A 24,962-nucleotide genomic window follows, 5' to 3' on the forward strand; every position below is an offset into this window, starting at 1 on the left:
TGTATAACCAAAAACGTAGCCAAGACAAAATTAGGGAGTGGGGATCCAGACAACTGTATTTTCCCGTAGTGGACAAAGAGTAAGGCCTCATTTTGTTCCTTAAAAAGTTCTTGACCCGTTTCATTGTAGAGAACGATCTTTCAGCAGTACATGTCAGTAATACTGAATTATTTAAATAATAATAGTCGTTTACTAAAAAGTTATTTAAAAAAATTTAAAATTTGGGAGGTCCGGACCCCTTGGACCCCCTTGCTGAATACGTCCTTGTATATTAAGCAGCTTGTGGAAACAATATCTGCCAAAAAATACACAAATAAGTTAAACTTTGTACATAAATTTATCTTATAAAGATCGGATAAGTGCGTTGGCCAACTAGATAACACGTTTCATTCCATTACAGCGACCGGTTAATCATTTTCAAATTTACAACTCCATTCTTTATGGACTTTGAGAATAAGCGTATTCTGGAATGCATATAACATTTTCAAAAGTTTTTAAAAAGATCAATTTTTCGTATCTCAACCGGTTTTCGAGATATTGATTACAAGTAAATTCCATAAAATATAAACATTGAATATTTTGCTGTCACAAAATCTACGTGCTTCCTCTGACTTAGTCAGAAAGTCTATTTTTATTTATTATAGTATACCTCTGAGTTGAATACTGGAAACACAAACAGAGCACTAAAACGTTCCCCATACACAACATTGTACACACTCCAGCGTTAAGTGAAATGCAGAGACCTTTGCATGACCGATTGAATTGCCCAATTCCATGAATAGACAAATAAAGGTGGATGTCAATTTAAAAGCAAATTACAATGTACAGACATTTTAGCCTGGTATTCAAGTGTCTGTTAAATTTGAAATATAACATTTGACTTAGTATCTTGATTTTCAGTCTATGTCCAAATAAAAATTAGTCATAAAGCATATGTGTGTGTGTTTTTTGCTGTATGGATGTGTTTGATAACAAATGTGTTTATATTTATTATAAAAGTCTTCTTGTTTTGGTCTGATACTGTAATAATAAAACACAGAATACCATTTTGAAAGTTATTTAAAACCATGTGTGGAGAACATTTTTACAAAAAATTGATTTATAATTATTTATGTTTTGTATTTGTATTTATCCATTTACCATTATTGTTTTGTTTACAGTATTCGCTTTTTATCAAGAACTAAGTACTATTTCCTCAAAATAACGATATGAAGCACATACAATATTTTCAATACATTACAGGGGTGTATATAAGGAGGGACACAGAGGCCACCAGCCCTTCCCGAAATGTTGGAAGACAAACATAACATTTACACGCAGTAGTTTTTTATAAGCTAGAACACATTTATCAACTCAAAAATTTCCAGGGGAAAGATTTCCGAGCCGCTACTTTTGGAGGGAAGAAAATATAAAACCTAAACCACCCAGTTTGTCAAAACCCCCCCCCCCCCTTACCCTGTGGAAATAATATTCTATATACGCCACATCTACATTGTAAGTACAGTGGTTTAAAAATTACAGATCTGTGATTTAATTCTTACATGTTTTAAATGTTGATGTGAGTTATGGAGTATGTTAAATTATTTTAAATGCTATTATGATTACATTTATGATTACATTTAGTGAAAACATTCTTGTTTGAAAATTATGCTCCAAACGACATAGAATGGTTGAATATTGTATAAATATTGACTGAAATCATGAAGATGAGTGTTTTTTATATATACACAATAAATTTATATATTAAAATTGCATGTTGTAAGTTATTTCTTTTCAAAGGAGTATACACGCTTATGTGGCAAAACTAAAAAATTCAGGTCTTAAAAGTTCCATGATGCGTTGTTCATAATGTGATGTTCATCTATACCTAAAAGTTCAAGTAATTTTTTTACCATGCCATTAATTTATTATTAGTGTATGACATTATTTTATCAGCATTTCCTAACAATTTTTATCCAAAGTGAAGTTAAGCATTAAAACACTAAAGTAAAACCACTTTAGTTTCTTAAGTTTCCACTATATTTATAGCCACTTATTTAAGTGGGCAAGAAACTTCACTGTTGTTTAACTTGTGACACATTCGTTAAAGAGAAAGACACAAATTGTGGGTCTTCTATTTTTTGGGAGGCAATAAAAAGAACAAATACGATCTCTTCAGACGAACATGGCTTCAGATTTCAGGAGTCAGGTCTGAGACAGCGTCAGATGCCAGATGCTGCACTAAGAGGAATGTGAACTGGAGCTGAACTCAACATTCATACAAATCTTTACGTTTTTGAATCTTTATGAACTACAATTTTACTAAAATTAAGAATCTTTTACTTACCACTGCAAACCTGCATTAATTGAGGAGGGGTGAAATGGTTTATCAGCAAACAATTTTGGATATAGTAATTCATTCTTTATTTTCTTTGTGTCATTGGTTTTTCTCGTCAGATGTTTAATTTGAGTCATTACTCCTTTAGTCATAATTTTGAAATATTTAGCCCCCCACTTCCATTCTGGGGGAGGAGGTAATTTATAAATCCAAAAAATAAAATATCCTCAGATGATATTTATTCCATTCCTAAAGAACATTTGATACTTTCAATGATTCAAAAGTTAAGGTACTGGGGGATGGGTCTTTTGGGAGAACCGGTGACAGTCAAAATGTTAACTTGTAACTTTCTACAAGTTTAACTTTAAATTAAAGTAGTTAAAAACAAATTGGATTTTTGACACATGCAACACTAACAATTAATAGAAACTGGAAGGTATATTTTTTGTTCTTTAACTTCAAGAAGCTTATAAATTGTACTTAGTCCTGCAAGAACCTTTGCGCTGCTTCCGGAGTGACAGGATATTCGTAGCGGCCGCCTCCTATCGAGATCCATGAGGAAGAATTAGGGCACTACATCTCTAAGTCATGTCTCCCCGGAAGAAGGGGAGGCCAGCTCTGAACCAGCCTCTTCAGTCAAAGTATGCAGGGGGTAACACACACTTGTTGAGGCTAGCAAGAACCTCTGAGGTTAGGGAAAAAATTCCACCAACTCCAACAGTCATCTCCTACAGTAGACTAGACCTATCGAATTGCCCATGAACCCCAGAATCTCAACATTTGCAGTTAGTGATGTGCCGCTCCTGGACATCCATAAGGTTGCCCAGATTTAAGTGACACATCGGTTTTTGCTGTGCCCAGTGGTAGATTCAACTGGAAGGTATAAACCAGCCAGAAGTGATCCCTGCTGAGTGAGGAAGGTATGTTATTGAATACAACGTTTTTCTGGAAGAGGAAATGCATATGGAATAACGTTAATAAGAATAAACTGATAAACAGGAGTTAAAAAAAGGAGTTATCACACAGAAGGATGGACTATCCTTTTACTCCTTGACCTCAAAATCAAGAGAGTTCTTTCTTGGACCAAGAGGAACCTATTAAATTGTCAAGTTTCAAGTCTCTAGAATCTTTCTATCAAGATTTATCGCACAGACAGATGGACAATAAATTCGACGGACAATGACACAAATTTAAGAAGGCCCTCGGGTGCTTAATATGATATATGAGCAGTCATTTGGCATCCAGAACCTATAACTGTGTGTAAGTCTACGTTTTATGGATCTGGTTTTGTAATTAACAGAAACATGAAGAAAAATATAAAAGGTTTATTTATTATCTTAATAATATATCTGCCTATACGGACCACCCAGAGGCAGCTGAGTTTCCCAGACGTACATGCGGTCAGGGTAGGGGAGTCCCTCCTTCATCGTCGGTGGTTTGGCGATGTTCAGGTGTCGGAGATGGTTCTTGGTCATTTTGCTCCATTCCGTGTTGGAGTCTGGAAGTGTTGGAACTCTGGAGAAGCAGAAATATGATATCAGTTATCGGTACAGTATGAAGTGATGACTGAAGAGAAACGACTTTGAATTTTACCCAATAAGAGCAATGCTAATCTTCATACAGTTATTTATGTTCATGGAGTTTATTGGTGGTGCCTTATTAAAAAAAAATTAAAACTCTGTTTCGTTATTCTTGGAAAGTATACAATTTTAAATATTTAAACGATGAAACAAAAACCTTTGGAATTTATTTACACTAATCAATAAAAATACTGAAAAAAACAATAATTATGTTTTGAAAATTAGATGTATGTCACAATTTTAGGGCTGAAAATAAGGCCATAGGATTTTTTAAGCTTAGCGTTGTTCATGTAGTAAAATAATGATGGCCACCATAGTATGGCCTTTCCCTAAATATAAAATCTGTTTGTAAGTTTAATCAGTTTTGTTTCTTTGAATGGTCTCAAAACACGATACAATTTGGTGAAAACAAAACAACTCTGAAGAACATAAGGATTTCCTTTGCATTGGGGCAATAAATCATGAATTTTGGTATTTCCAGGTTTTTATAATGAGAGTGTCTGAGAAATCATAAATTTATTCACTGACTTAACCGATTTCAAAACAATTTTTTAAACAAAATGAACTACTAGTCTAATTATTTATATTATGATAACACTTTATCTATATTCAGATAATAATGTTTTATAACAGAATGTTAGGGTCTAACCCTTTATTTTTAACTTTATCTTTTCATGAAAGAGAAGAGATTTAAGTCAATATTTTAAATCTTTAGTTTTAAGAACCACTAAGAAGATCTGATCCATCAAGATAAGGGGATTAGTAGTAAACAGTAGACTGTACAGAAACTCACGAAGGCAAGATTTGAAGCTACATATAATCAATAATACAAAAGCATAAATGTCCTGACTCCTTTAAGACCCTCTCAGGCACATACTCACCCAAAAAGGATTTGTGAAAGGACTTTGACCTAAACCGTGTGTGAAACCTGTGAAGTTCAAAAGATTTTTTTCTTCCTCTTAGTACAAGAAGCTGAGAAACCTCTCATTGCAAGGTCCTAAATGACCTTTATGCTTGCTCCTGGAGTGACAGGATATTCAGGATGGCTAAATTGGGATTGCCTCTTGTGGAGATTGCATCCAGTCTGCACTATCTCAGTTATGTTACCTTGGAAAAAAGGGAGGCCAGCACTGATTCAACCTCTTCAGTCAAAGTGGGCAGGATTGGTAAGCCCTTATGTCCAGGCTAGCAACTACCTTTAACACTTAAGGAGGTCCACCAAATTCAACAGTCCGTGCAGACTAGACATCAATTCACCCTTGCACCCCAACATGTTAAGAATTCAGGGCATTAATCTCAATCATGTCCCTTTGAAAGAAGGGACCAGCCTCTCCAGTCAATGCAGACAGGGGGTGGCACGCCCTTATGTCCAGGCTAGCAACTACCTTTAACACTTAGGAGGTCCACCAAATTCAACAGTCCGTGCAGACTAGACTTATCAATTCACCCTTGCACCCCAACATGTTAAGAATTCAGGGCATTAATCTCAGTCATTTCCCTTCGAAAGAAGGAACCAGCCTCTCCAGTCAATGCAGACAGGGGGTGGCACACCCTTATGTCTAGGTTAGCAAGAGCCTTTGACCTTAGGGAACCCCACCATCTCCCGCAGTAGACCAGACCGTCGAACTACACTTGCACCCCAATATCCTTACATTTGCAGTTAGTGACGTGCTCCTTCTGGACATCCATTAGATTGCCCAGATATGAATGACACATTGGTTTTGCTGCATCCAGTGTAGTTTAACTGGAAGGTATAAACCAACCCGAGTGAACCCTGCAGTACAAACGGTTGTAAATAATTCGAGGTGGCTGCTACTACTCACCCGGTCTTTGCAAAGTTTGCGTAGGTAGAAGTTAGCGTGCGGACCATGTAAGCCTCTGGGTCAGTCTGGTTGAAGAGCGGGAAGCGAGGTGAGATGTAGAACAAATATATCAAGTCATCATGATGTCCAACTCCTGCGAACAGAATAATGAAGCCCCTTAAGTTGTTTTGTTTAAACTGTATTTTTATATTACGCTTCACACGAAAGAAGTAGGCTCTTACCGTACGGAATTTGAGTGCCGAGGCGGTATCGGTAGCTGTACCTCCCCTCAAAGTCAAACTTGTAGTAGTAAACTGGAGCAGAGCTTTGTTCCGCGATCAGTTTGGCCGCTTGGTACACGGAGAAGATGACTCGAGAGTCAGCATACAACTGGAACAGAGTCAACTTTAAGGTTTGCTATAGCACTTTTGTGACTACAACAATATAAGTTTTTATTCAACCACACCGGGGAATTAAATTTACCTCTTTAGCACTTAGCTACAGTTTCAACAAACGTAGCAGGTGTGGTTCGATACATAATAATTACTATACAGGATTCACTGCGTGTTGAAAGTGATGGACTGCCTACCAGGGGCGTACATAGGGAGAAGACTCAGGGGGGCCTAAGTCACCCCCCCCGAAATTTGGAAATAAACTTTAAAATTGTACCCAGTAGTACGTTTTAAGCTAGAACACATTTATGAGCTCAAGCACAACAATTTTTCAGGAGAAAATTCTCCAATTTCTGTTTTTGGAGCTTCTAAATCACTCCAGTGGGTCGGCCCTTTCTGAAATAATTTTTCACACATGCCACTACTGTGTGAAAGGCCTGTTTCATGCGATTAACAGCTAACTCAACTGTTTAACCCATATCAGCCCATGAATAAGTAAGAGAACCACACGCTGAGTAATTACTGTACGTACTGACGTATTCACATGGCACTACTAGGCTGTTACAAGTTAAGCCTGTTTGAAAAGATTTTATAACTGATACGACCAGTGGATTTTTTATAATTAGTCCTTGAAGGAACCCTGTTCACCATATCGGATGTCGCTATTATTGTTTAGAGAATAGAGCGAGTAAGAGTGATTGGTTGTGAACATGGAGCACCAAAATGTTGGGTTTCTCAAAGACCATTGTGTACTTTTCCCGGTTTCCCTTCCTGTTCAGCCATAGAGGCTTGCGACTTCATGGGAGTGGCAACACTCCCAACACTCGGAGAATCCAGTAGGCTATAACTTATATAGGCCTACTTCAATGCTATAGGTACCATTTGTGACACTAGGACTAAGATTCTCTATCGACCCCTATAGATATTATCTGTTTTGAACATAAGCACTGATAAGTAATTGAACACGCCATGTTCTTTTAAATTAGTAATTCTTAGATGAAAGCATGGCCTCAAGTAAATGTTTTAGTTTTTTGTAATATTTGTCTATGTGACATATACATAATTTTATTATATTTGCAATATTGGTTTGACGAAAAGAGTTGATATTCTGAGAAACTTGGTGTATTGGCAGTATAAACATTGATTATTTATGTTCTTAACCGTGATTTCAATAAAATGAAAATGAACAATTTTCAAATTGACTGTTTGTCCACTTTGATTCTTTTTATTATGTAAATAATTTAATGAAACAAAATTGTATTACTGTATGAGACTCTAAAATCACCAGTGTTGAAAAAACTGTCATACATTTTCATAATATTTTCTAAAAGGGGGGTAATCTGCAAAAATGACTGGCATTAAAGGATTTAATGTTTGACAACAAAACATAAAAAAAATTATACGATTTATATTCATGTTTTCATTACTCTTTTTACAAAAAACTGAGTAAGAATATTAACTTATTATTTTTACTTTATTAAAAAAACATTCCGGCTTAGGAATGGCTAGCAGTACTAGTGTTTGCGTGTATTTTTAATTTAAAATATAATTATTTAATTTCCAAGTTATTATTCACTGCCCTTATAGGTCAAAAAATATGTTGGCATAGTTGACTTATCCTAATCTTAAAGAATAACTCAAGAAAAAACCCGAAAAAATACTTGGCTGAAATCTGCATGTCCGAAATGTTAGTGCTTTGCACACTGTACAATGTAACACATAAGTCTCATGGAACACAGTTCACAGCGATATCGTATGGCCTGACTATGAAGTATTGTTTACGATACCTAGCGAAGTCTGTTAATTAGTTCAGTTAATAGCCTCAGTGTTACATCTAAGTATTTGGCCTTGCACTTGCTTTTGCACCAGAAATGCCCATCTTCTAAGTGCCAAGTGCCATACGTAATGTAGAGTTAAGTGCCGCAGTGACTCACCCATCCGAGCTGTTCTTCAGTGCTGTTGCTCACTGGCTGGTTGTTGAAGTAAAACCGTTTCAAAGCAGCGCTGATTCTCTTGGAGACTCTCCGAGGCTCTCGAGGGTAGTGGAACTCCCACGGTCCGATCTCATCGAACTCGTTGTTTATGCGATTGACATACGTAGAGTTTGTCAGAAGGACTGGAAAACAATCACAGATTTATATACCAAAGGAACGAAAATAAAGCATCATCCTCCCATGGAATTAAATGACTCTCATTTAGTGGTGAAACCTGAATCACAAGTTTTGAAAAGAATAAATTTAAGTTCTTTCTTATTTGTTTAGATCTTCTCTAATGATTTTAGAGTTTGTCAGAATGTCTAGTATTACAATTACAGATTTACTGACCACGTCCAATAATCAATCCAAATTGTTGGCAATGAGAGCGTCCTTGATTGATTTCACTGTGAATGGCACTTTGAAGCTTCAGATTAGTAAGAAATACATAGTGTTCAGTATTTTGAGATTTTTTTAAAAAGAAAGGTCATCCCCTATTGTGTCCGTCCAACTGACCATTTGCCTGTGCGAGGATGTCATCAAACAGAATAAGGGAGGTAGTCGATACAGTAAAAGATCGATGGTACTGCAAATAATACAAAACCAAAGGTTATTGCATATCATTTCAAATTCATTATTCTGTGCAATATAGAATTGTAATTTACATTGGAGCAGATCTGAGATGGAAAAAGTTAGTTACCATAGATTAAAATAATTAACCAAATAAAAATACATGTTATCACATTCAAGGCTAATAAGGTACAATCCATACTATTTCTGACGCAATACTATTTAGTACATCAGAAATAGTATTGCTGATGCATTATCACAATATTATTTTTTTAATGTTGCGTTGCTTCCATATTAAACATTGAAGAATATCAAAATACTTAAGTGATCAAACCTGTTATGAATGGATTCAAAATTAATAATTAATAATTTTGCTTTAGAGCTAAATATAACAGCATTTAAACTTTAATGATCACTATCCTGAAAAACGTAAAGCAAATGCATAGGGAAATGTTAGCTAGAGTACTGATATACAGCATGCAATGAAAAAGGAGGGATAATCTTATTACAGGTACTGTATTGAATATGTCGGTTTAAAACTTTAATAATCTTCGAAGTAGGACTCTTATGCTTCAACACAGCGATTGTCTTTTCACGTCCCATTTCCGGGGAGATAGAGAAAGAAATCTGGTGGAACCACATCTGGAATGTAGGCGGCATAAAGCAGGGTAAGAAAGAGGATATTATTCTGTCCTACCAGGGATGAAGCAATTTGACAACACTGGGGCAATGCATTGTCGTAGTGCAGATTTCAGGAATGGGCGATGTCAGGTCGTATAGAGTTGATTTGTTTTTGGAACCATTTGGGCTCTGGAGTACTAACCCCTCAGAGAAACAAACGACAATTTAATTCACTTTTCTCCCATTTTTGGTAACCCTTAATATTGATTGACTAGTGACGTAAGCGATGGCTATCCGTGATGAGTTCTCAAATATTTTACAAGTTTTTCATTTTTAAAATGTTCGAAAATTTTGTTACATTTTCACATCTTAAATCATCAACCAATAACAAATTTTTAAATAACTATTGAAACAAACAGGATTTTTTCCGGACATTTGCCATCGTTCAGTGAAACAAAATATCAGTAACACTACGTTTCGAGATCTGCAATGTGGTCTCTTCTTCAGGTAAATAACTAACCTAACACATAGTTACAAACTAGGTCAAAATAAACAGATCATACCAGAGCGTTGTGACACTCCTGTCAGGAATCACAACCACCACGTTGTGTGTCAACTCCACTAACTCTAAAATATGCACTTAATAAAAAAACTCAACACAACACTAATTATTAAAACCGAACTACAGAATACAGGTCACAACAGGTCTGCATTCGTCAACCAACCACCTACAACTGTAAAAATAAACTTCAAACAAAGTAGTGAAACGAGACTTTATTTTATTAATATGACGTTAACAGTACGGTTTTTTACTACAAAAGAACAACTTACATTGGGCTCTCCAGTTGAATTCGTCTCTAGTGGTTCCAGTGATCAGAGGGACTTGAGCAAACTGCCCGGACTGGAATAACTTCACCGGGTCATCCCTCAGGAACCTTTCCTCCCCGCCCTGCTTCTCTACCACTGGAGCGAACAGTGAGAACGGGGGCTGCAGGGTGTCCTGTCGTGCATTCATAATTGTAAGTTCATCACGTTGTCTTCAAATTGCAACGTCACTTTGAAAATAAACTAATAATTGATTAAAATATATAACCAAAACTTTATTTACCCAAATTCCATTTGCTGCTGCCAACAGGTCTGCTACAGACTTCTGCAAGAGACACTCCCTGATCTGGTGGGAAGTTTCGGTGGAACAGTTGAGGAGGTTGGCATACCTGCGAGACAGGCTGGCTGGGTCTCTGATGAGTGCTGCCGGCGAAGTAGCGCTGTAGCTGGATGCGATGGCTCTATGGAACAACCCTGAAATAGTATCTAATGAAGTAAACGTCGTATTATGTAATTTACAAACTAACCAATCCAATTTTGTATTTGATTACACAACATTGCCCGTTATGTTTTAACGTAAAAGAGGGAATTTTAGCTAACCTCTAGACAGAGGGGAAACCATATGCATCTGTACACTGGCAGCTCCAGCACTGTAGCCGAACAGAGTTACACATTCCGGATCTCCTCCGAAGGCACCGATGTTCTGCTTGACCCACTTCATGATTTCCAGCTGGTCTTTGAGTCCGTAGTTCCCAGGTATCACTGAATCCCCCGTGCTTATAAAACCTGGAAGAACACTTTTCACCATTAAAAGCACTAACTTTTGAAAAAGTAACTACGAAAAAGGTGCAACTTTGATTATATATCGAGGACTAAAAGTGGTAATTTTTACGCCACCCAAAACATGAAAAAGAAATGTTTATGGTAAAAGCTGGAAACATTCATAACATTAGTTACAAACTGAGGATGATATATTTTGAACATTTACACTAATAAAAGAGGATGTTTGTATGTATGACATTGATAGACTCAAAAACTATTTAACTGTCCATTATGAAAATTTGTATGTATATTTTTCCACGTAGAAGGTTTTTATGCTATGCTATTTGATGTAAATCACCAGGCGGCGCTGCAAAAGTTTTCACAGTATAAACTGCTATGACGAGACACTTACGTATATTAAAGCACTATTTGAAGACGCTACGTTATTATGTACATTTGTCTTTAAAATCAATTTCTGGTGGAACTTAAAGCTTGGGTGTTAGACCACTTTGTAATAAAGCACATGTACGTGTACAATGGCTATAAACATACACTTTTGATTTTCTTGATCGTCGCAACAAGACAAACTCTATATTGAACAATTAAGGATATGATAAGTTATAACTACCATAACTGTAGAGGGTATACTAAGTTATAACTGATATAGCTGTAAAGGATGTGCTAAGTTAACTACCATTACTGCAGAGGACGTTATAAGTTATAACTGCTATAGCTGCAAAGGATGTGATAAGTTATAACCATTACTGCAGAGGAAATATCTCAGTCAGGAATTGCAGTAGTGCTGAGCTCACGCAATCTTTTTTATGTCTGGGTGACCATCTATCAGATGGGTGAGTCCGATAGGACCGAATCCGAAAGGGCGGACGCTGTTTTAGGCCGCTAACGTCGAAAATATTCCGCTCGATTCATAGAATCTATTAAATGAAACCAGTATGTGTTGTGTGACAAGTATCAGGTACCAGTGCTCATAATGTCATTATCCTGTGTAATATACATAATCTGTTTTGATTTCTTTTATACGGTTTGCAGTAAATGAAATTGATCAATAATAGTAAAACACAAACTTACAACCGAGGCGCTATAAAAAAATCATGTTAAAGCAATGTCAAGCACAATAATAGGCATCGTTCAACAATGACCTATTCACAATCTCGTTAACTTTTCTAATTATTCAATCATTAAAAGCAAATTTTATCGAAAGAATCGATTTATTTGTTGAAAACACCTTCAGAATCCTACTATTTGGTCCTCAAACAAAAATTAAAAAGTACTTATCGTTATAGTACATTTTATTGTAACATTTAAATACTGTAAAGTATTATATTCATCATTGTTGAATAGTCGGCGATCCACTTAACAAGACTCAATTTCAACGGTTTCTTCAAGAATTTGAAGCAAAACAGCGTACGTGGAGATCTTGAAATCTGTAAGGTCGCCAAAGCCCTCCTTGTGTGCTTCTCCCAATCTCCTGCTATCTTACAAAAAGAAGGAATACATTCGTTTGGCACAATCTGTTTTGCTATAGAGGTCAACCCAAACAACAGCAGAATTAATGACTGATTGAAGAAATGCTACAGTCAACAAGGAGATTCTTAATATTATCAATGTGAAGTTGGACACTACAGTTCAGAAAATGTAGATCATAAAGTAGATCGTGTAAAAGTGTAGATTAGCCTATAATTACCGAGGGGTCCAAGTCTATAGTTGCCGGTGACAAGGACAATATCCTGGTCCAGGAAGTACTGAGGTCCTGTCCAGACATTGTTGCCTGATCCTGACAAAAAACCCCCTGCATGGAAGAAGATGATCACAGGTTTTTTGCCTGTAAGCTGTAAAAATATTGAAGAAACTGTTAATTGCTAAGAAAGTAAAAATTGTGAGCAAAATTTAAAATATAAATCATGAATAAACTATCTAATTTAATCAGTTTCTTTCCTCACTTCACGATTAGCACGCTACAAATATTCCTCTAAGTTAACTTACAGACTTTGTGTGAACATTGAGGAAGAGGCAGTCCTCTGAAGTGATACGGTCCCTAGGGGCAGGTTGAGGACACAGCGGATTGTCTTCGGTAGCATTGCGCACCCCACTCCATGGCTTTACTGGAACTGGATCCTGAAACAAGAAAATGCAATCCTAAATCATTGCTATCGATGTATTTGGATTAAGTGCTGTGAAACACACGTTGCATGACTTAGCAAATAAAAACACATGTCTAAAGGCCAAGAAAGGACACACATTGTGGTTTAGGTGTTTTATTTATTCAATTAGTACAAGGTAGGAGTACCTCATGCTGTGAGAGTTTAACAAGTGACATATTAACACATATAGAGAGTAACATAGAAAAACAATATAATGGAAAGTCATTGTTAAAAGATGGCTTTAAGATTAGATTTCAGCACACTCTATAGGGCTGTAGCACCTACTTTAGCTTACTGACACTTTTATTATTTAAGCCCTGCAAGGAAGCTAACTTGCTGAGAAAAGATGTTAATTGAATTTGGCTGAGCGTCATTGAAAACCTACCTATGTTGATACAATTTCTCCTTTGTTTGCCGAGGGAATGTAAAAATGTATTTTCTTTATGATTGTATATTAGTCTATTTGTCCGATGGCACGTCGAGAATGTAATGCACAATCAATTCCATTGACATTTTGCATGCAACTTCCTTAGCGAAGAATGTTACGCGAAATATGGAGTGGTGTATATTGTGTGAGAATAATATTAGAATACATTTAAAAATCGGATGGAGAATTACATAGTGTCAGGATTTTCCGGACATTTGCCATCGTTCAGTGGTACAACAAATCACTAACAATACTTTTATTAGCGTACTATGTTGTGTCAACTTCACTAACTCTAAAACATGCAATTAATAAAAACAACACTACACTAATTATTCAAACATAACTATAGAATACAGGTCACAATATGACTGCATTCGTCGACCAACCACCTACGACTGAGTAGGAATCACAACGCTCAGGTATGATTAGTTTATTTTATCCTAGTTTGTAATTATGTGTCAGGTTAGTTATTTACCTGAATAAGAGATCAGATTGCAGATCTCGAAACTTAGTGTTACTGATTTTTTGTACCACTGAACGATGGAAAATGTCCGAAAATTCCTGTTTCCTTCAAAATATTTCCATCGTCAAAATCAAACTTAAAATTAAAAAAATCAGATATTTGCTGTTGGAACATTCTACAACGCATGGCAAAGTCGACATTTTACTTGATAACATTTTTCACTTCAAACAAAGTACATAGAGTTAATATTCTAATTTTGAGGTATAGTGCTATGTTCTCAGTCTCTCTCTGTACTATTTTATCGAACAAACTATATTAAAAATAGCATACCTTAAATCTATTTTGTCCCACAGGTGGTTCTGCAAAGCGAACTCCTATAAAAGAAATTATGGTTTTGCCGGTCCACGAGCGAACGGTTGTTCCCCTCAACTTGCCTTGGGCGGTTTGTACGATAAGCGCTTCATTAGCCGCAGCCGCCACCACGTACACAATCACTAACACACAAACAAACACAAACAGCTGATTTAGCCGCTGCATGGCTACCAGTCAGCTGACGACGAAGTTATAGACTGCCGTTACCAATTGCTGATCACGACGCGAGCTGTCTGCAGTGCTATCTGCAACTGTTGTTTTATAACCAGTTTCTCTATCTCCAATTAGTGAAATGGTGTTCCAAGAATCGCTATCTACAACTTGGTAAGTCCCGGCCTCGCGTTCACTGCTGAAGCTTTTCCCACTTTCCTTGTTCAATGTTGAGCCGAAAAAGAATTGACCAATTGAGTGGGAGAACGCGAACATCAAACACCTCAACAATTAGGGTGATAACTGAATCTCTCACATGTCATTTGTCAAGATCAATGTGTTGCGCGTATTCTAATCACTTAATAGTTGTACCACTATATTACATTATTAAGTACCCGATAGGGGTCACTTGGAATTATTTTGTTATCCTTCCGTCTCTAAGATAACTCTTTATAGAAAGGTATAGAAACTTGAAACACGATACATGGGTTCCTCTTGGACTAAGAAAGAACGATATTGATTTTGAGGTCAAGGTCAATGGGAAGTCCATCTGTCTACCCGTCTTTGAGACAGATAACTCTGGATAGAACGTTCCTAAAGATCTCAAACATGGTATATAGCCTCCTCTTGGTTCAAGAAAGAACGATATTGATTTTGAGGTCAAGGTCAATGGACAGTCCATCTGTCTACCCGTATGTGAGACAGATAACTCTGGATAGAACGTTCCTAAAGATCTCAAACATGGTATATAGCCTCCTCTTGGTTCAAGGAAGAACGATATTGATTTTGGGGTCAAGGTCAATGGGCAGTCCATCTGTCTACCCGTCTGTGTGACAGATAACTCTGGATAGAACGTTCCTAAAGATCTCAAACATGGTATATAGCCTCCTCTTGGTTCAAGGAAGAACGATATTGATTTTGAGGTCAAGGTCAATGGGCAGTCCATCTGTCTACCCGTCTGTGAGACAGATAACTCTGGATAGAACGTTCCTAAAGATCTCAAACATGGTATATAGCCTCCTCTTGGTTCAAGGAAGAACGATATTGATTTTGAGGTCAAGGTCAATGGGTAGTCCATCTGTCTACCCGTCTGTGAGACAGATAACTCTGGATAGAACGTTCCTAAAGATCTCAAACATGGTATATAGCCTCCTCTTGGTTCAAGGAAGAACGATATTGATTTTGAGGTCAAGGTCAATGGGCAGTCTATCTGTCTACCCGTCTGTGAGACAGATAACTCTGGATAGAACGTTCCTAAAGATCTCAAACATGGTATATAGCCTCCTCTTGGTTCAAGGAAGAACGATATTGATTTTGGGGTCAAGGTCAAAGTGCAGTCCATCCATCCGTCCGTCAGTGCGATAGATAACTCTTAATAGAAAGTTCTTAGAGATCTCAAACTTGGTACATAGGTTTCTATTGGTTCACGGATAACCCTTTTGATTTAGTGGTCTAAGGACCAAAGGGCAGTCTGTCGTCTATTCGTCTCTCTGGGTCTGTGTACTACCTATTTGATGACGTTCCTTCGAGTCTTTCAATACTCCGTTATTTCGGTGTATTATTATTCGATTTCTTTTGAAATAGCAATAATTACTAGGAAAGAACCATGCATGACAGACTATGTCCCCGCTCATTGTGATAAATAAAAAGAAGTGTTTAGCAATCAGTGAATCCAGGAAAAGTGTGGTTTTGGACGCAGTGAGGATAGTGATAGGGGATTGGATAGGAAAATACGATACTCGGAACACTCCTGCTCTTTCTTCGGTTAAGAGGAAGATTAATGATTTTAATATTGCTAGTATAATAGTTTTAAGAGTTTTATCTAATTAAGATGAGGCTTCTTTGATTACGGGTGATTCAATATAAATAATAAAATAGACCGTTTGCTGAAGAAAAGGATATTTTATTACACTTGCTTAATATTTTAATTCGTTGTTTTGTCTTTTAGGTTTACCATCATCAAGAATATTAAGACACATGGTAATATTTAACGAATTAATTGCCATAAATATAGATAAAAGAGTTCGAAAATTGAATATAAAAGTAAAGTTAGCCAATTAAGGATTTAATAGTAATAAAGGATTTTAAGAATATTCCATTATAGGGACTTTTAGACGCGTGTACTAATTTTGATTTTAATGGTATATGTGTAAACATTACAGTAGATGGAAAAACGTATGTGTATGTTGGAATGAAGCATTGCAGAAGTTTAACAAATCCTGTACGAGCCAGAAAGAAAGAATTCAAAAAGTTGACACCCAGAATCATTGATTTAAAATCATAACTCAGAGTGAATGAAGAGATAAATTAAACTAGCAATATGTAACACAAATTATGTACTCGAGTGGGAAACCTGTAGAGTGTTACGAAATGGAATAACACGATTGGATAAAGGTGGTGAAAGTAGGCTATATTTATTGAGTTATTGGGTTCAATAAGGACTGTGAATGGTTATCAAGGTGAGGCAGACACAAGAACGTAGTCAGGAAAATATTGTGAGGGGGGTCCAGTCAACTGATATTTCCCCATAGTGGAAAGAGAGAAGGCCCCCATTTCGTTCCTTGAAAATTTCTTGACCCGTTTCTTTGTTGAGAACGACTTTTCAGAAGTACATGTCAGTAATAGTGAATTACTTAAATAATATTAATCGGTTCCAAAAATAGTAGTGAGAATTGGGGGGGTCCGGACCCCTTGAACCACCTCGCTGGCTACGCAAGAGACGTTGAAAAATTAAATGATTCAATTAATCACTTTTGGTAATGGACAATGAAGTCAACGGACAAATAGAGAGCAATCGGGGATGTAAAAGAGAATATCCCAATTCTTTGTTTAAGTTCGTTTTTAACGATCGAAGTATAGTGGAAGTAACAGACAGAATATTTCAAAAATTGGACAGTGGTACAAGAAATTAGTAAGGCCACGTTTCGATATCTAAGTTAGGTAACTTAACCTAACACATAACCAGTGAAGGACTTAGGGGACATTTTGAATAGAGAATGACAGCTACAGGATGCAACATCATAGAACACTGGCATCTGAACAACTTCCTACACAAGCTGGTGTCAGATTAATTAATAATCTCCCTGAGAGCATAAAAAATGTCAAAAACCCAACCCTGTTTAAAGCTCGATTAAAGGACCTTGTAGAGTCTGAAGTGTTTTACTCTGTAGATGAGTTCATGTTACGCCGCTGGGACCACTAATTTTTCGTAACTTAGTACCGATACTGAAGCCATGTATGAATGAGAGAGAGAATGTAATTTAATGTATGTATGCGTGCAGTGAATGAATCTTAGAATAGTAAACTACTTTATTTATTGACGTTTGCAAATACAATGTAAAATTGTTTGAAAGCAATAAAAATATGATTGATTGATTGATAGAGACGTTTTTATTTTTTTTTTAATTTGTCTATTTTTGTGAAGTAATATTTGTAGTATGAGTTTAATTTTCTTTAAAAACAATTGATTTTTTATTGTATTGGAATTAAAAATGTCCTGTTAGACAATTATAATGGTAAAAAAGCCCAGGTGGCTCCTTTCGAAAATCAGGACTGGATCAGCCCTTGCACATAACTACAATCTTGGTTAAAGAATAGTTCCATAAATGTTATTGTAACTATTCAACAATGTATGAACCAGAAAACTAAGATGGTAGTTATACTATACATCTGTTTTCTCTCACAGGTGGCTTGAAGAATCGAACCCTATAAAAATAATAATCTTGCTAGTCCTCTAATCTTGCATTGAGCTGTTAGTACGACTTTGTACGTCAGTAACCGCTGTCGTCCCAACGTACACAGTTACTAAAACAAACAGCTGATTTAGTCACTGCAAGGCTGTTAGTAGACCGTGACTGTCTATAGTTCTAACTACTCATATATATAGGCCTACTGCACTTACAATAAATTATTTATAACCGGTTGTAAATTCTGGGAAACAATATTCCAAGAACCGCTGCGCTGCCTACAAGATTGGGATATCCAGATTGCAACTTGTGCCAGCAGTTTACACTTTCCTTATTGGGACAAGAGGAAACTTTCATTTGGAGGTTAACTAGGAGACAACACATCGACACAATTAGAAAATTGTCTTGATAAGCTTATATCGTGGGACGTGGTCATAAAGATAAACTTTCTCAACATTTTATGTTGTATGCCGAGACTCAAAACAAAATAATACTGAACTAATTATTGTTTGTTTTAATTGATTTTCAATCGAAATTCACTTAATAGATCTTTCAGTGTTCATTAACATGCTCAACAATAAACTGGCCAAATTTAGAACATACTATAAAGACCCAGTTTTAAAAATTTAGATTGAAATTTATCAATCACATTAAAGATACAAGTACGTTTAATATCTATATAATGTTCACCCGTATTGCAATAGTAAGATGGTGCAATATATTATGGCTACGGAAAATAGTTTTATGTGAAATTCATAGTTCCTTAATTTAATTTCCCTGAATACAGAAAATCTATAACAAATGTTTTCGATCGGTCTAAATTAAATTGCAGGGATTTGAAGTAAGAGATTTAGGCGATTTCGTAATCAGGGGCAATAAAAACGGCTGAAGATAAAAATTGTATTTTTTCCCGTACAATGTGCATAAGATTTCACTTCAGGGGGTGAATTAATGACTTAATTATATTATATTTTTTCAGTTAAATATAATTTTGGAAAATGTTTTGAAGGTAAAGGAAGTACATTTTTTACACGCCGTATAAGTTTTAAAATTTAATCTTCAGCTGTTCTTATTTGGGTTTTATTCTAAAATACCTGCATTTTCTACCTTAAATACCTTTAATTTTTCAAGGCATAAATACAAATTTTTTTATATATTTGGGACAATTATTTTAAACAGGTATGAATTTACCACAGGAAAATCTTTTTCAAATCTAATATCGATTGAATCACCTTAATGTAGAATTAGAATAGAAAATGCCCTTTTGATGAGGTGAACTATATATTTACAAGAAGAAGTATAATTTAATTTCCTCATCTTAATATGGGCATTGGGGCATTGTAGGTATTAATAAATCATCAGTTTTAACCCCAAGCCTAAAATCACTAGAGCACGTACTTTATAGTACGCAGTTATATCACTAAGATTTTTGTGCCCCCTCGCAAGATCCAAAGTACATGTAGTGTTCTCTTAATAACTCAGGTATATAGGTGGAAGATATGGCCTCACTATCCAATAGTATATATATAACGTAGCCAAGAACCCACTAATGTAGGGTCTTGGAATTTTTCACATCTTCATGAGAAAGACTATTCAATTTCCTTTTGAACGACGATTTTTCCGTTTCCAAAAAAGCGGAATTCTAGCTGTTGAATGCAGCACCTGCAACCAACCAATCTTTTTACTTATGCCCTGTCAACATACGTTTATGAGATAATACTCTTTAGCATAAAAACATTACAAAAATATAGGAATGCTTAAAATAAGTTTGACACAAAAAGGACTTAAAAATCGTTTTCCCCCATGGATAGTAGCAACCAACTAGAGTCATTTTACTACTTTTGTATGTGAATGTTTGCACACAGATTGCATAATGTTCTATATATGTTATGCTTCACTAGTATTTTGGAATTTTTGATAACAATGCAGTGTATCTTGTCTAAGGTTCTATTAGAACTGAATGGTTGATGACGGTTGTATTAGAACTGAGTGATTGCTGACGGTTTTAGTGTGACTGAATGAATGCTGACAGTTTTACTATGACTGGATGAATGCTGATGGTTTTAGTAGAACTGAATGATTGCTGATAGTTTTGGTAGAACTAAATGATTGCTGACAGTTTTAGCAGAACTCAATGATTGCTGACGGTAGCATTCTAGGAATAATAAGAGTGACTCGAAGTCTTCATCAAGCGATTCCTGAAAGTATGTTAACCAGTTTCAAAAGTATCTTTCCTCGATGCTTGCTGTCAATATTGTTAACAAGGTTCGTTGGAGGTCCAAAACGTATAGAATACTTCGCTTCCATTTATGAATTTCTTGATGAAGACTAGTTACGACAGGAATCTGAGACGGCATCTTTGAAACAAATCAAGAAAGACTTCGGTTAACTTCGAGCTTGAGATATTTTCATCACGAATGCTGCAAATGAACATTAATAAAGCAAGCTTTGAAACTATAGCTGTACATTTTTATGTCAAGATCATTATCCTCCAAGGAAAGAGGCACTGTACCACCAAGGGATTTTCCATCCCCTATCATCTTAACAGTTTTTACAAAAGTTTATTAATTAAATCTACTCATGTTAAATGGTCGAGAAGTTTATTTCGACTAATTACTTTGGAATGATTGGTGGGATCTCGACACAACAAAAAGAGATGGAGCAAATCAATTTAATTGAGGGGTACAATACGACAAGAGTATATATTATCATGATAGATTAATGAATGCATTCACCAAATGAATAACAAGGACAAGAATATTTCTATTTTTTTGAAATTTTGTTAAAATTATAATACGACCATAACGATTGGATACTGACCTTAATCCGCTTCGAACACTAAATTATAGTGACGACTACATATTTTGGTTACATGCACGTCACTACTACGTCGCCTGTGAGTAATTTAAGTATAATATGGCTATTCAATTTATTTCAACAACATTTGGATAATTGTATTGAGTAAATTATTCGAATCTGGACAGTTTGAATTTACTGTAGTTCAACATCTACGTAGGATGTGAAGGTATTAATGCCATAAACACCATGGATAAAAATAGTTCATTTCTTTGGGTGCTAATTCAGTAAACAAAAGTTTTCCATCTATTAAATTCAATCAACGTTTTATCCATCAAACACTTACAAATGTTTATTTCTTTTTAAAGTAAGTTCACATTACGAGCGTTCAAACCTAGGCCGACGCGTCAAAGACAAATTTCACTTTGTCTTCGGTTTGCATCTAACTTGACTGATAAGGAAACTGTAACATGGTTATAAACATACCAGCCCAGTTAGACTAGAGGTAGGTTACAGTCAGCTGTACCGACATGCCGGTGTTGTACCAGCTGTTGTGTGTGTGTTTGGTTCACGTAGTGGAGTCCCAGGCACAGAATCCCCATGCCCCAGTCGTACAGACGGCCCAGGGGAGGCTGAGGGGCACGACTGCCCAGTCATGGACTGGGGAAATTATCTTTTCTTTTATCGGAGTCAGGTATGCAGAGCCTCCTGTAGGGATTTATAGGTTTCAGGTATGTTTCTAGATGTAAAACAGATTGAAAATATAAAACTGCTATAAAAATACTGTAAAAATTATAATACATACATACACACACATATATATATATATATATATATATATATATATATATATATATATATATATATATATAATTTATTAGTTAAAACATTGTTATTGTTATACAAATATTGCGAAACCTGAAATATATATATATATATATATTATTTATAGTTGTTTAATTTTTTTTATCTATCCATATATATATATATATATATATATATATATATATATATATATGTATATATATATATATATATATTAAATGTATATACAAAGTATATATACATAGCTTAGCAATTGGATTATTCATAAATTGTTATATATAAATTACTAACTGTGTTATGAACTGTTATTTTCTATAGATATAATACTGACTGTACATTAATGAAAAATTGTAAGATATTTTGCACCAATTAATGTTAAATTTGTTTAAAATACATAATACTGTACACAATACCTGAACTAATCCAAAATACAAAACTCTACAATGTACAATATAAAATAACTATAAAAATATTGTATAATATACTAACACACACACACACACACACACACACACACACACACACACACACACACACACACACACACACACACACACACACACACACACACACACACACGTAATATTTTATACAGTTTTGTATTTTTCATTACTTTAGTTATTATTGTGTATTTGAAAAAAATATTATTATCTCTAAAAAATAACAGTTTATATCATCCTTAGTAATTTTAAATATAATTACGGTGTATTTATGTTTTTATTTTTTTTTTATTCAGGACCCAATCCCGGTGAGGCCATGGAGGGGGATCCGCAGTGCTGTGGAGGACAGTCCTCTTTGTCCTCAACCTGTTCCTGAAGGACTCGTCATTTCAGAGGACTGTCTCTTCCTCAACGTGCACACTAAATCTGTAAGTCATTGTTCTCCATATGGGAATGGAATTAAAGCGTTTTTAAGAAACTTCTTGTAGTTTACACTTCACGCTTAATCGATCAGAGACGATTAAGACATCGATTTTATTGGCTTTCACGCTCATTATTTTGTTCTCTCCCTTCTAAGTAAACTTTGAAAACTAGTACTAAACTGCTTAATGACCAAGCATACATTGGTAGGATGCAATTTAAACGACAACACATTTTAATATAATTAAAAAACTACATGTTTTTAATAAGTTTTCTTAACTAAACTAAATATTTTATGGATTTAAAACATGTAGCAGACAGAAAATATAACTCGTTAGCATACTTGTACTTGAACATAATTTTATATTTTTATCTTCAGCCGTTTATTTGTTGTCTTATTTTAAATAGTCCTAATTTAACGTGGAGTGGTCAACAATTTTTTTTTCCATTTATGATGTAATCAAGGAAGTTACATTAAAGTGTAGTTGCATTACCCACCCCCCCCCCCCCAATAGTAAAGGGCTATAAATTTAAGGTAAAAAATATTTCAGAACTAAAAAAAAAAAACTTCTCTACCTTAAACTCTGATCGGTGTAGGATGAGGCTGATGTAAATATTTATTTTCATTCTATCGTTCAATTTAAAAATTACCTTCATGCAACGAAAACTTATCGTGTTTTCTTATTTCATCAAACGCATGTCTTGTTTATTTTACTAACACAGAGAAATTTGTTACGTCTCTGCAGTAAATATATGCAAAAAAACAATAAAACCGGTTTTATCTGGTACAAATTATTTTTGAAAAAAAAAAAAAAAACATTTTGGTTCCACCAACAATCGATAAGCATTTCTAGTTATAAGTATGAACAGCAATAAAAAAATGTTCTTGTGTCATAAATGCATAAAACCGTGATTGTTATTAGCAATAAAAGCAATGACTCGCGTACATACTGAAAAATTTTGCATTTCCACATCTTAAGCGGTTTTAACTTGGGCAGGAGTAAAAGATTCCACAATTTCCTGAATCCTCTACTTTAAATTCCTGCAATGTCACGTGGGTGATCACATTTTGTATGCATTATTTTGCATGTCTTTGGATTGTTTTACTTTTATTCCTTACTTTTATTGTGTGCTTCAAATATTAATTCGTAGATTTTTCGCAGTGAGTTATTTCAAACAGCGTCTTACTATGTCTTTTGTATTATTTTGAGGTGAATCATAAAGGTTTGGAAAACTGTGTTTTAACTTACACCACAATGACGTCATTCTCAATGTGAACCTATACAAGTGCCAGTTCACATTATACCCTTATCTTATGTATCAAATTAAAAAATAAAGAAAATTGATTGAAAAATGTATAGAAAATTCAAAGATTAAAGATGGGACTGATATTTACAAATATTTTTTCATGCACTGAATTTATTCACATCAAAATGATGTTATTGTTTGATATAATAATTATGTACATAAATAAACCCTCCCGATATGGAAAGTTTGCCACGCCACTGGATAAACCTACTCAGTTCTAGTTAAGCCATTTATCTGTGTCGTTAGTTTTTTATAAAATGTATTATGAAACTCATTAATATAACTAAAAATCTCAATAATGTTAAAATCCTCATTAAACTCATCCTTGATCAATATCGATACAATTTTATCAAATCAGATTATCTCTAGGCTAGTCGATTATTCTCTTAATCAAGGCTGGTCAAGGTTGAAATATGATTAAACACTTGATTAAGTTCAAACTGGCAACGTTACTTAATTAGATCAAGTTTGATATTACACCAATTATCTGTATAGTTAATACACATTTCTGTGCTCATTCCAGCTAAGCTTGTTATCAACACTTTCTAAATGCAATTGCTGTCTTGTCAAATTGTCAATTTGTAAAGAATATTTTTTGAGCTCGATTTCCTTGTAGAGTGTTTACAGTTCCAGTCTCCAATAACAACCGAGTCACAGATAGCGAACAAGTGAACATAAATTGTGTTTTATACTCTGCCAGACCTGTTTTCCTCGTCACTATCAAATTTGTTAGTTACAGTTGTACGGCTCTCATTAGTTACACAGACGTGACATCTGACAGTGAGTTACGCGTGTTTACTAACGGAACGGTTTAGTGTTAAACACATCACAAGCACTTTATTAGCAGAGCGTCTGTCAGCACGTTATCTTGAGAACCAACCGTTCTATAACCGACTCGAATTTTTGCAAGAAGCTCAATTTGTAAACAGGATAAGACAGACCACACGCCCAGCTTATATAGCGAGAGAACGGTTTAGTGTAGTGGCATAAAACAAAATGATTTTCCCATAACACAAGGGGAGTCCATTGAAAATATGTTCATAAACATCTATGCACAGGGTGTTCCAAAAC

At 35.2% G+C, this 24,962-nt stretch overlaps 2 protein-coding genes across 2 annotated transcripts in view; one reads left to right on the plus strand and one right to left on the minus strand.

Moving 5' to 3' along the window:
* Positions 1-3,626: 3,626 nt before the first annotated feature.
* On the minus strand, positions 3,627-14,514 carry LOC124367253 (esterase FE4-like). Its single transcript, XM_046823953.1, has 10 exons — positions 14,225-14,514; positions 12,847-12,978; positions 12,548-12,692; positions 10,681-10,866; positions 10,364-10,554; positions 10,087-10,255; positions 8,026-8,207; positions 5,942-6,089; positions 5,721-5,853; positions 3,627-3,832 (listed from the first exon to the last, which is right to left on the minus strand). The coding sequence occupies exons 1-10, from the start codon at positions 14,429-14,431 to the stop codon at positions 3,655-3,657; spliced, it is 1,671 nt and encodes a 556-aa protein (XP_046679909.1). The 5' UTR covers positions 14,432-14,514; the 3' UTR covers positions 3,627-3,654.
* A 6,897-nt stretch (positions 14,515-21,411) lies between these two features.
* Positions 21,412-24,962, plus strand: part of LOC124367252 (esterase E4-like) — a 42,690-nt gene continuing 39,139 nt past the window's right edge. The window contains exons 1-2 of the mRNA XM_046823952.1: positions 21,412-21,629; positions 22,460-22,591. Of these exons, the coding sequence (XP_046679908.1) occupies positions 21,429-21,629; positions 22,460-22,591 (333 nt within the window). The 5' untranslated portion in view covers positions 21,412-21,428. The remainder of the gene's footprint in view (positions 21,630-22,459; positions 22,592-24,962) is intronic.

This window comes from Homalodisca vitripennis, chromosome 8, assembly GCF_021130785.1.
Source record: "Homalodisca vitripennis isolate AUS2020 chromosome 8, UT_GWSS_2.1, whole genome shotgun sequence".
In the NCBI taxonomy this organism is placed as follows: Eukaryota; Metazoa; Arthropoda; class Insecta; order Hemiptera; family Cicadellidae; genus Homalodisca; species Homalodisca vitripennis.

Coding starts and splice junctions, on each gene's coding strand:
- LOC124367253 (XM_046823953.1), bottom strand. CDS start 14,431: ATGCAGCGGCTAAATCAGCTGTTTGTGTTTGTTTGTGTGTTAGTGATT. Junction 8,208..10,086: donor ATTCAACTGGAGAGCCCAAT/GTAAGTTGTTCT, acceptor ATTGTTTTCCAG/TCCTTCTGACAAACTCTACG. Junction 5,854..5,941: donor CGGCACTCAAATTCCGTACG/GTAAGAGCCTAC, acceptor TTCTGTTCGCAG/GAGTTGGACATCATGATGAC.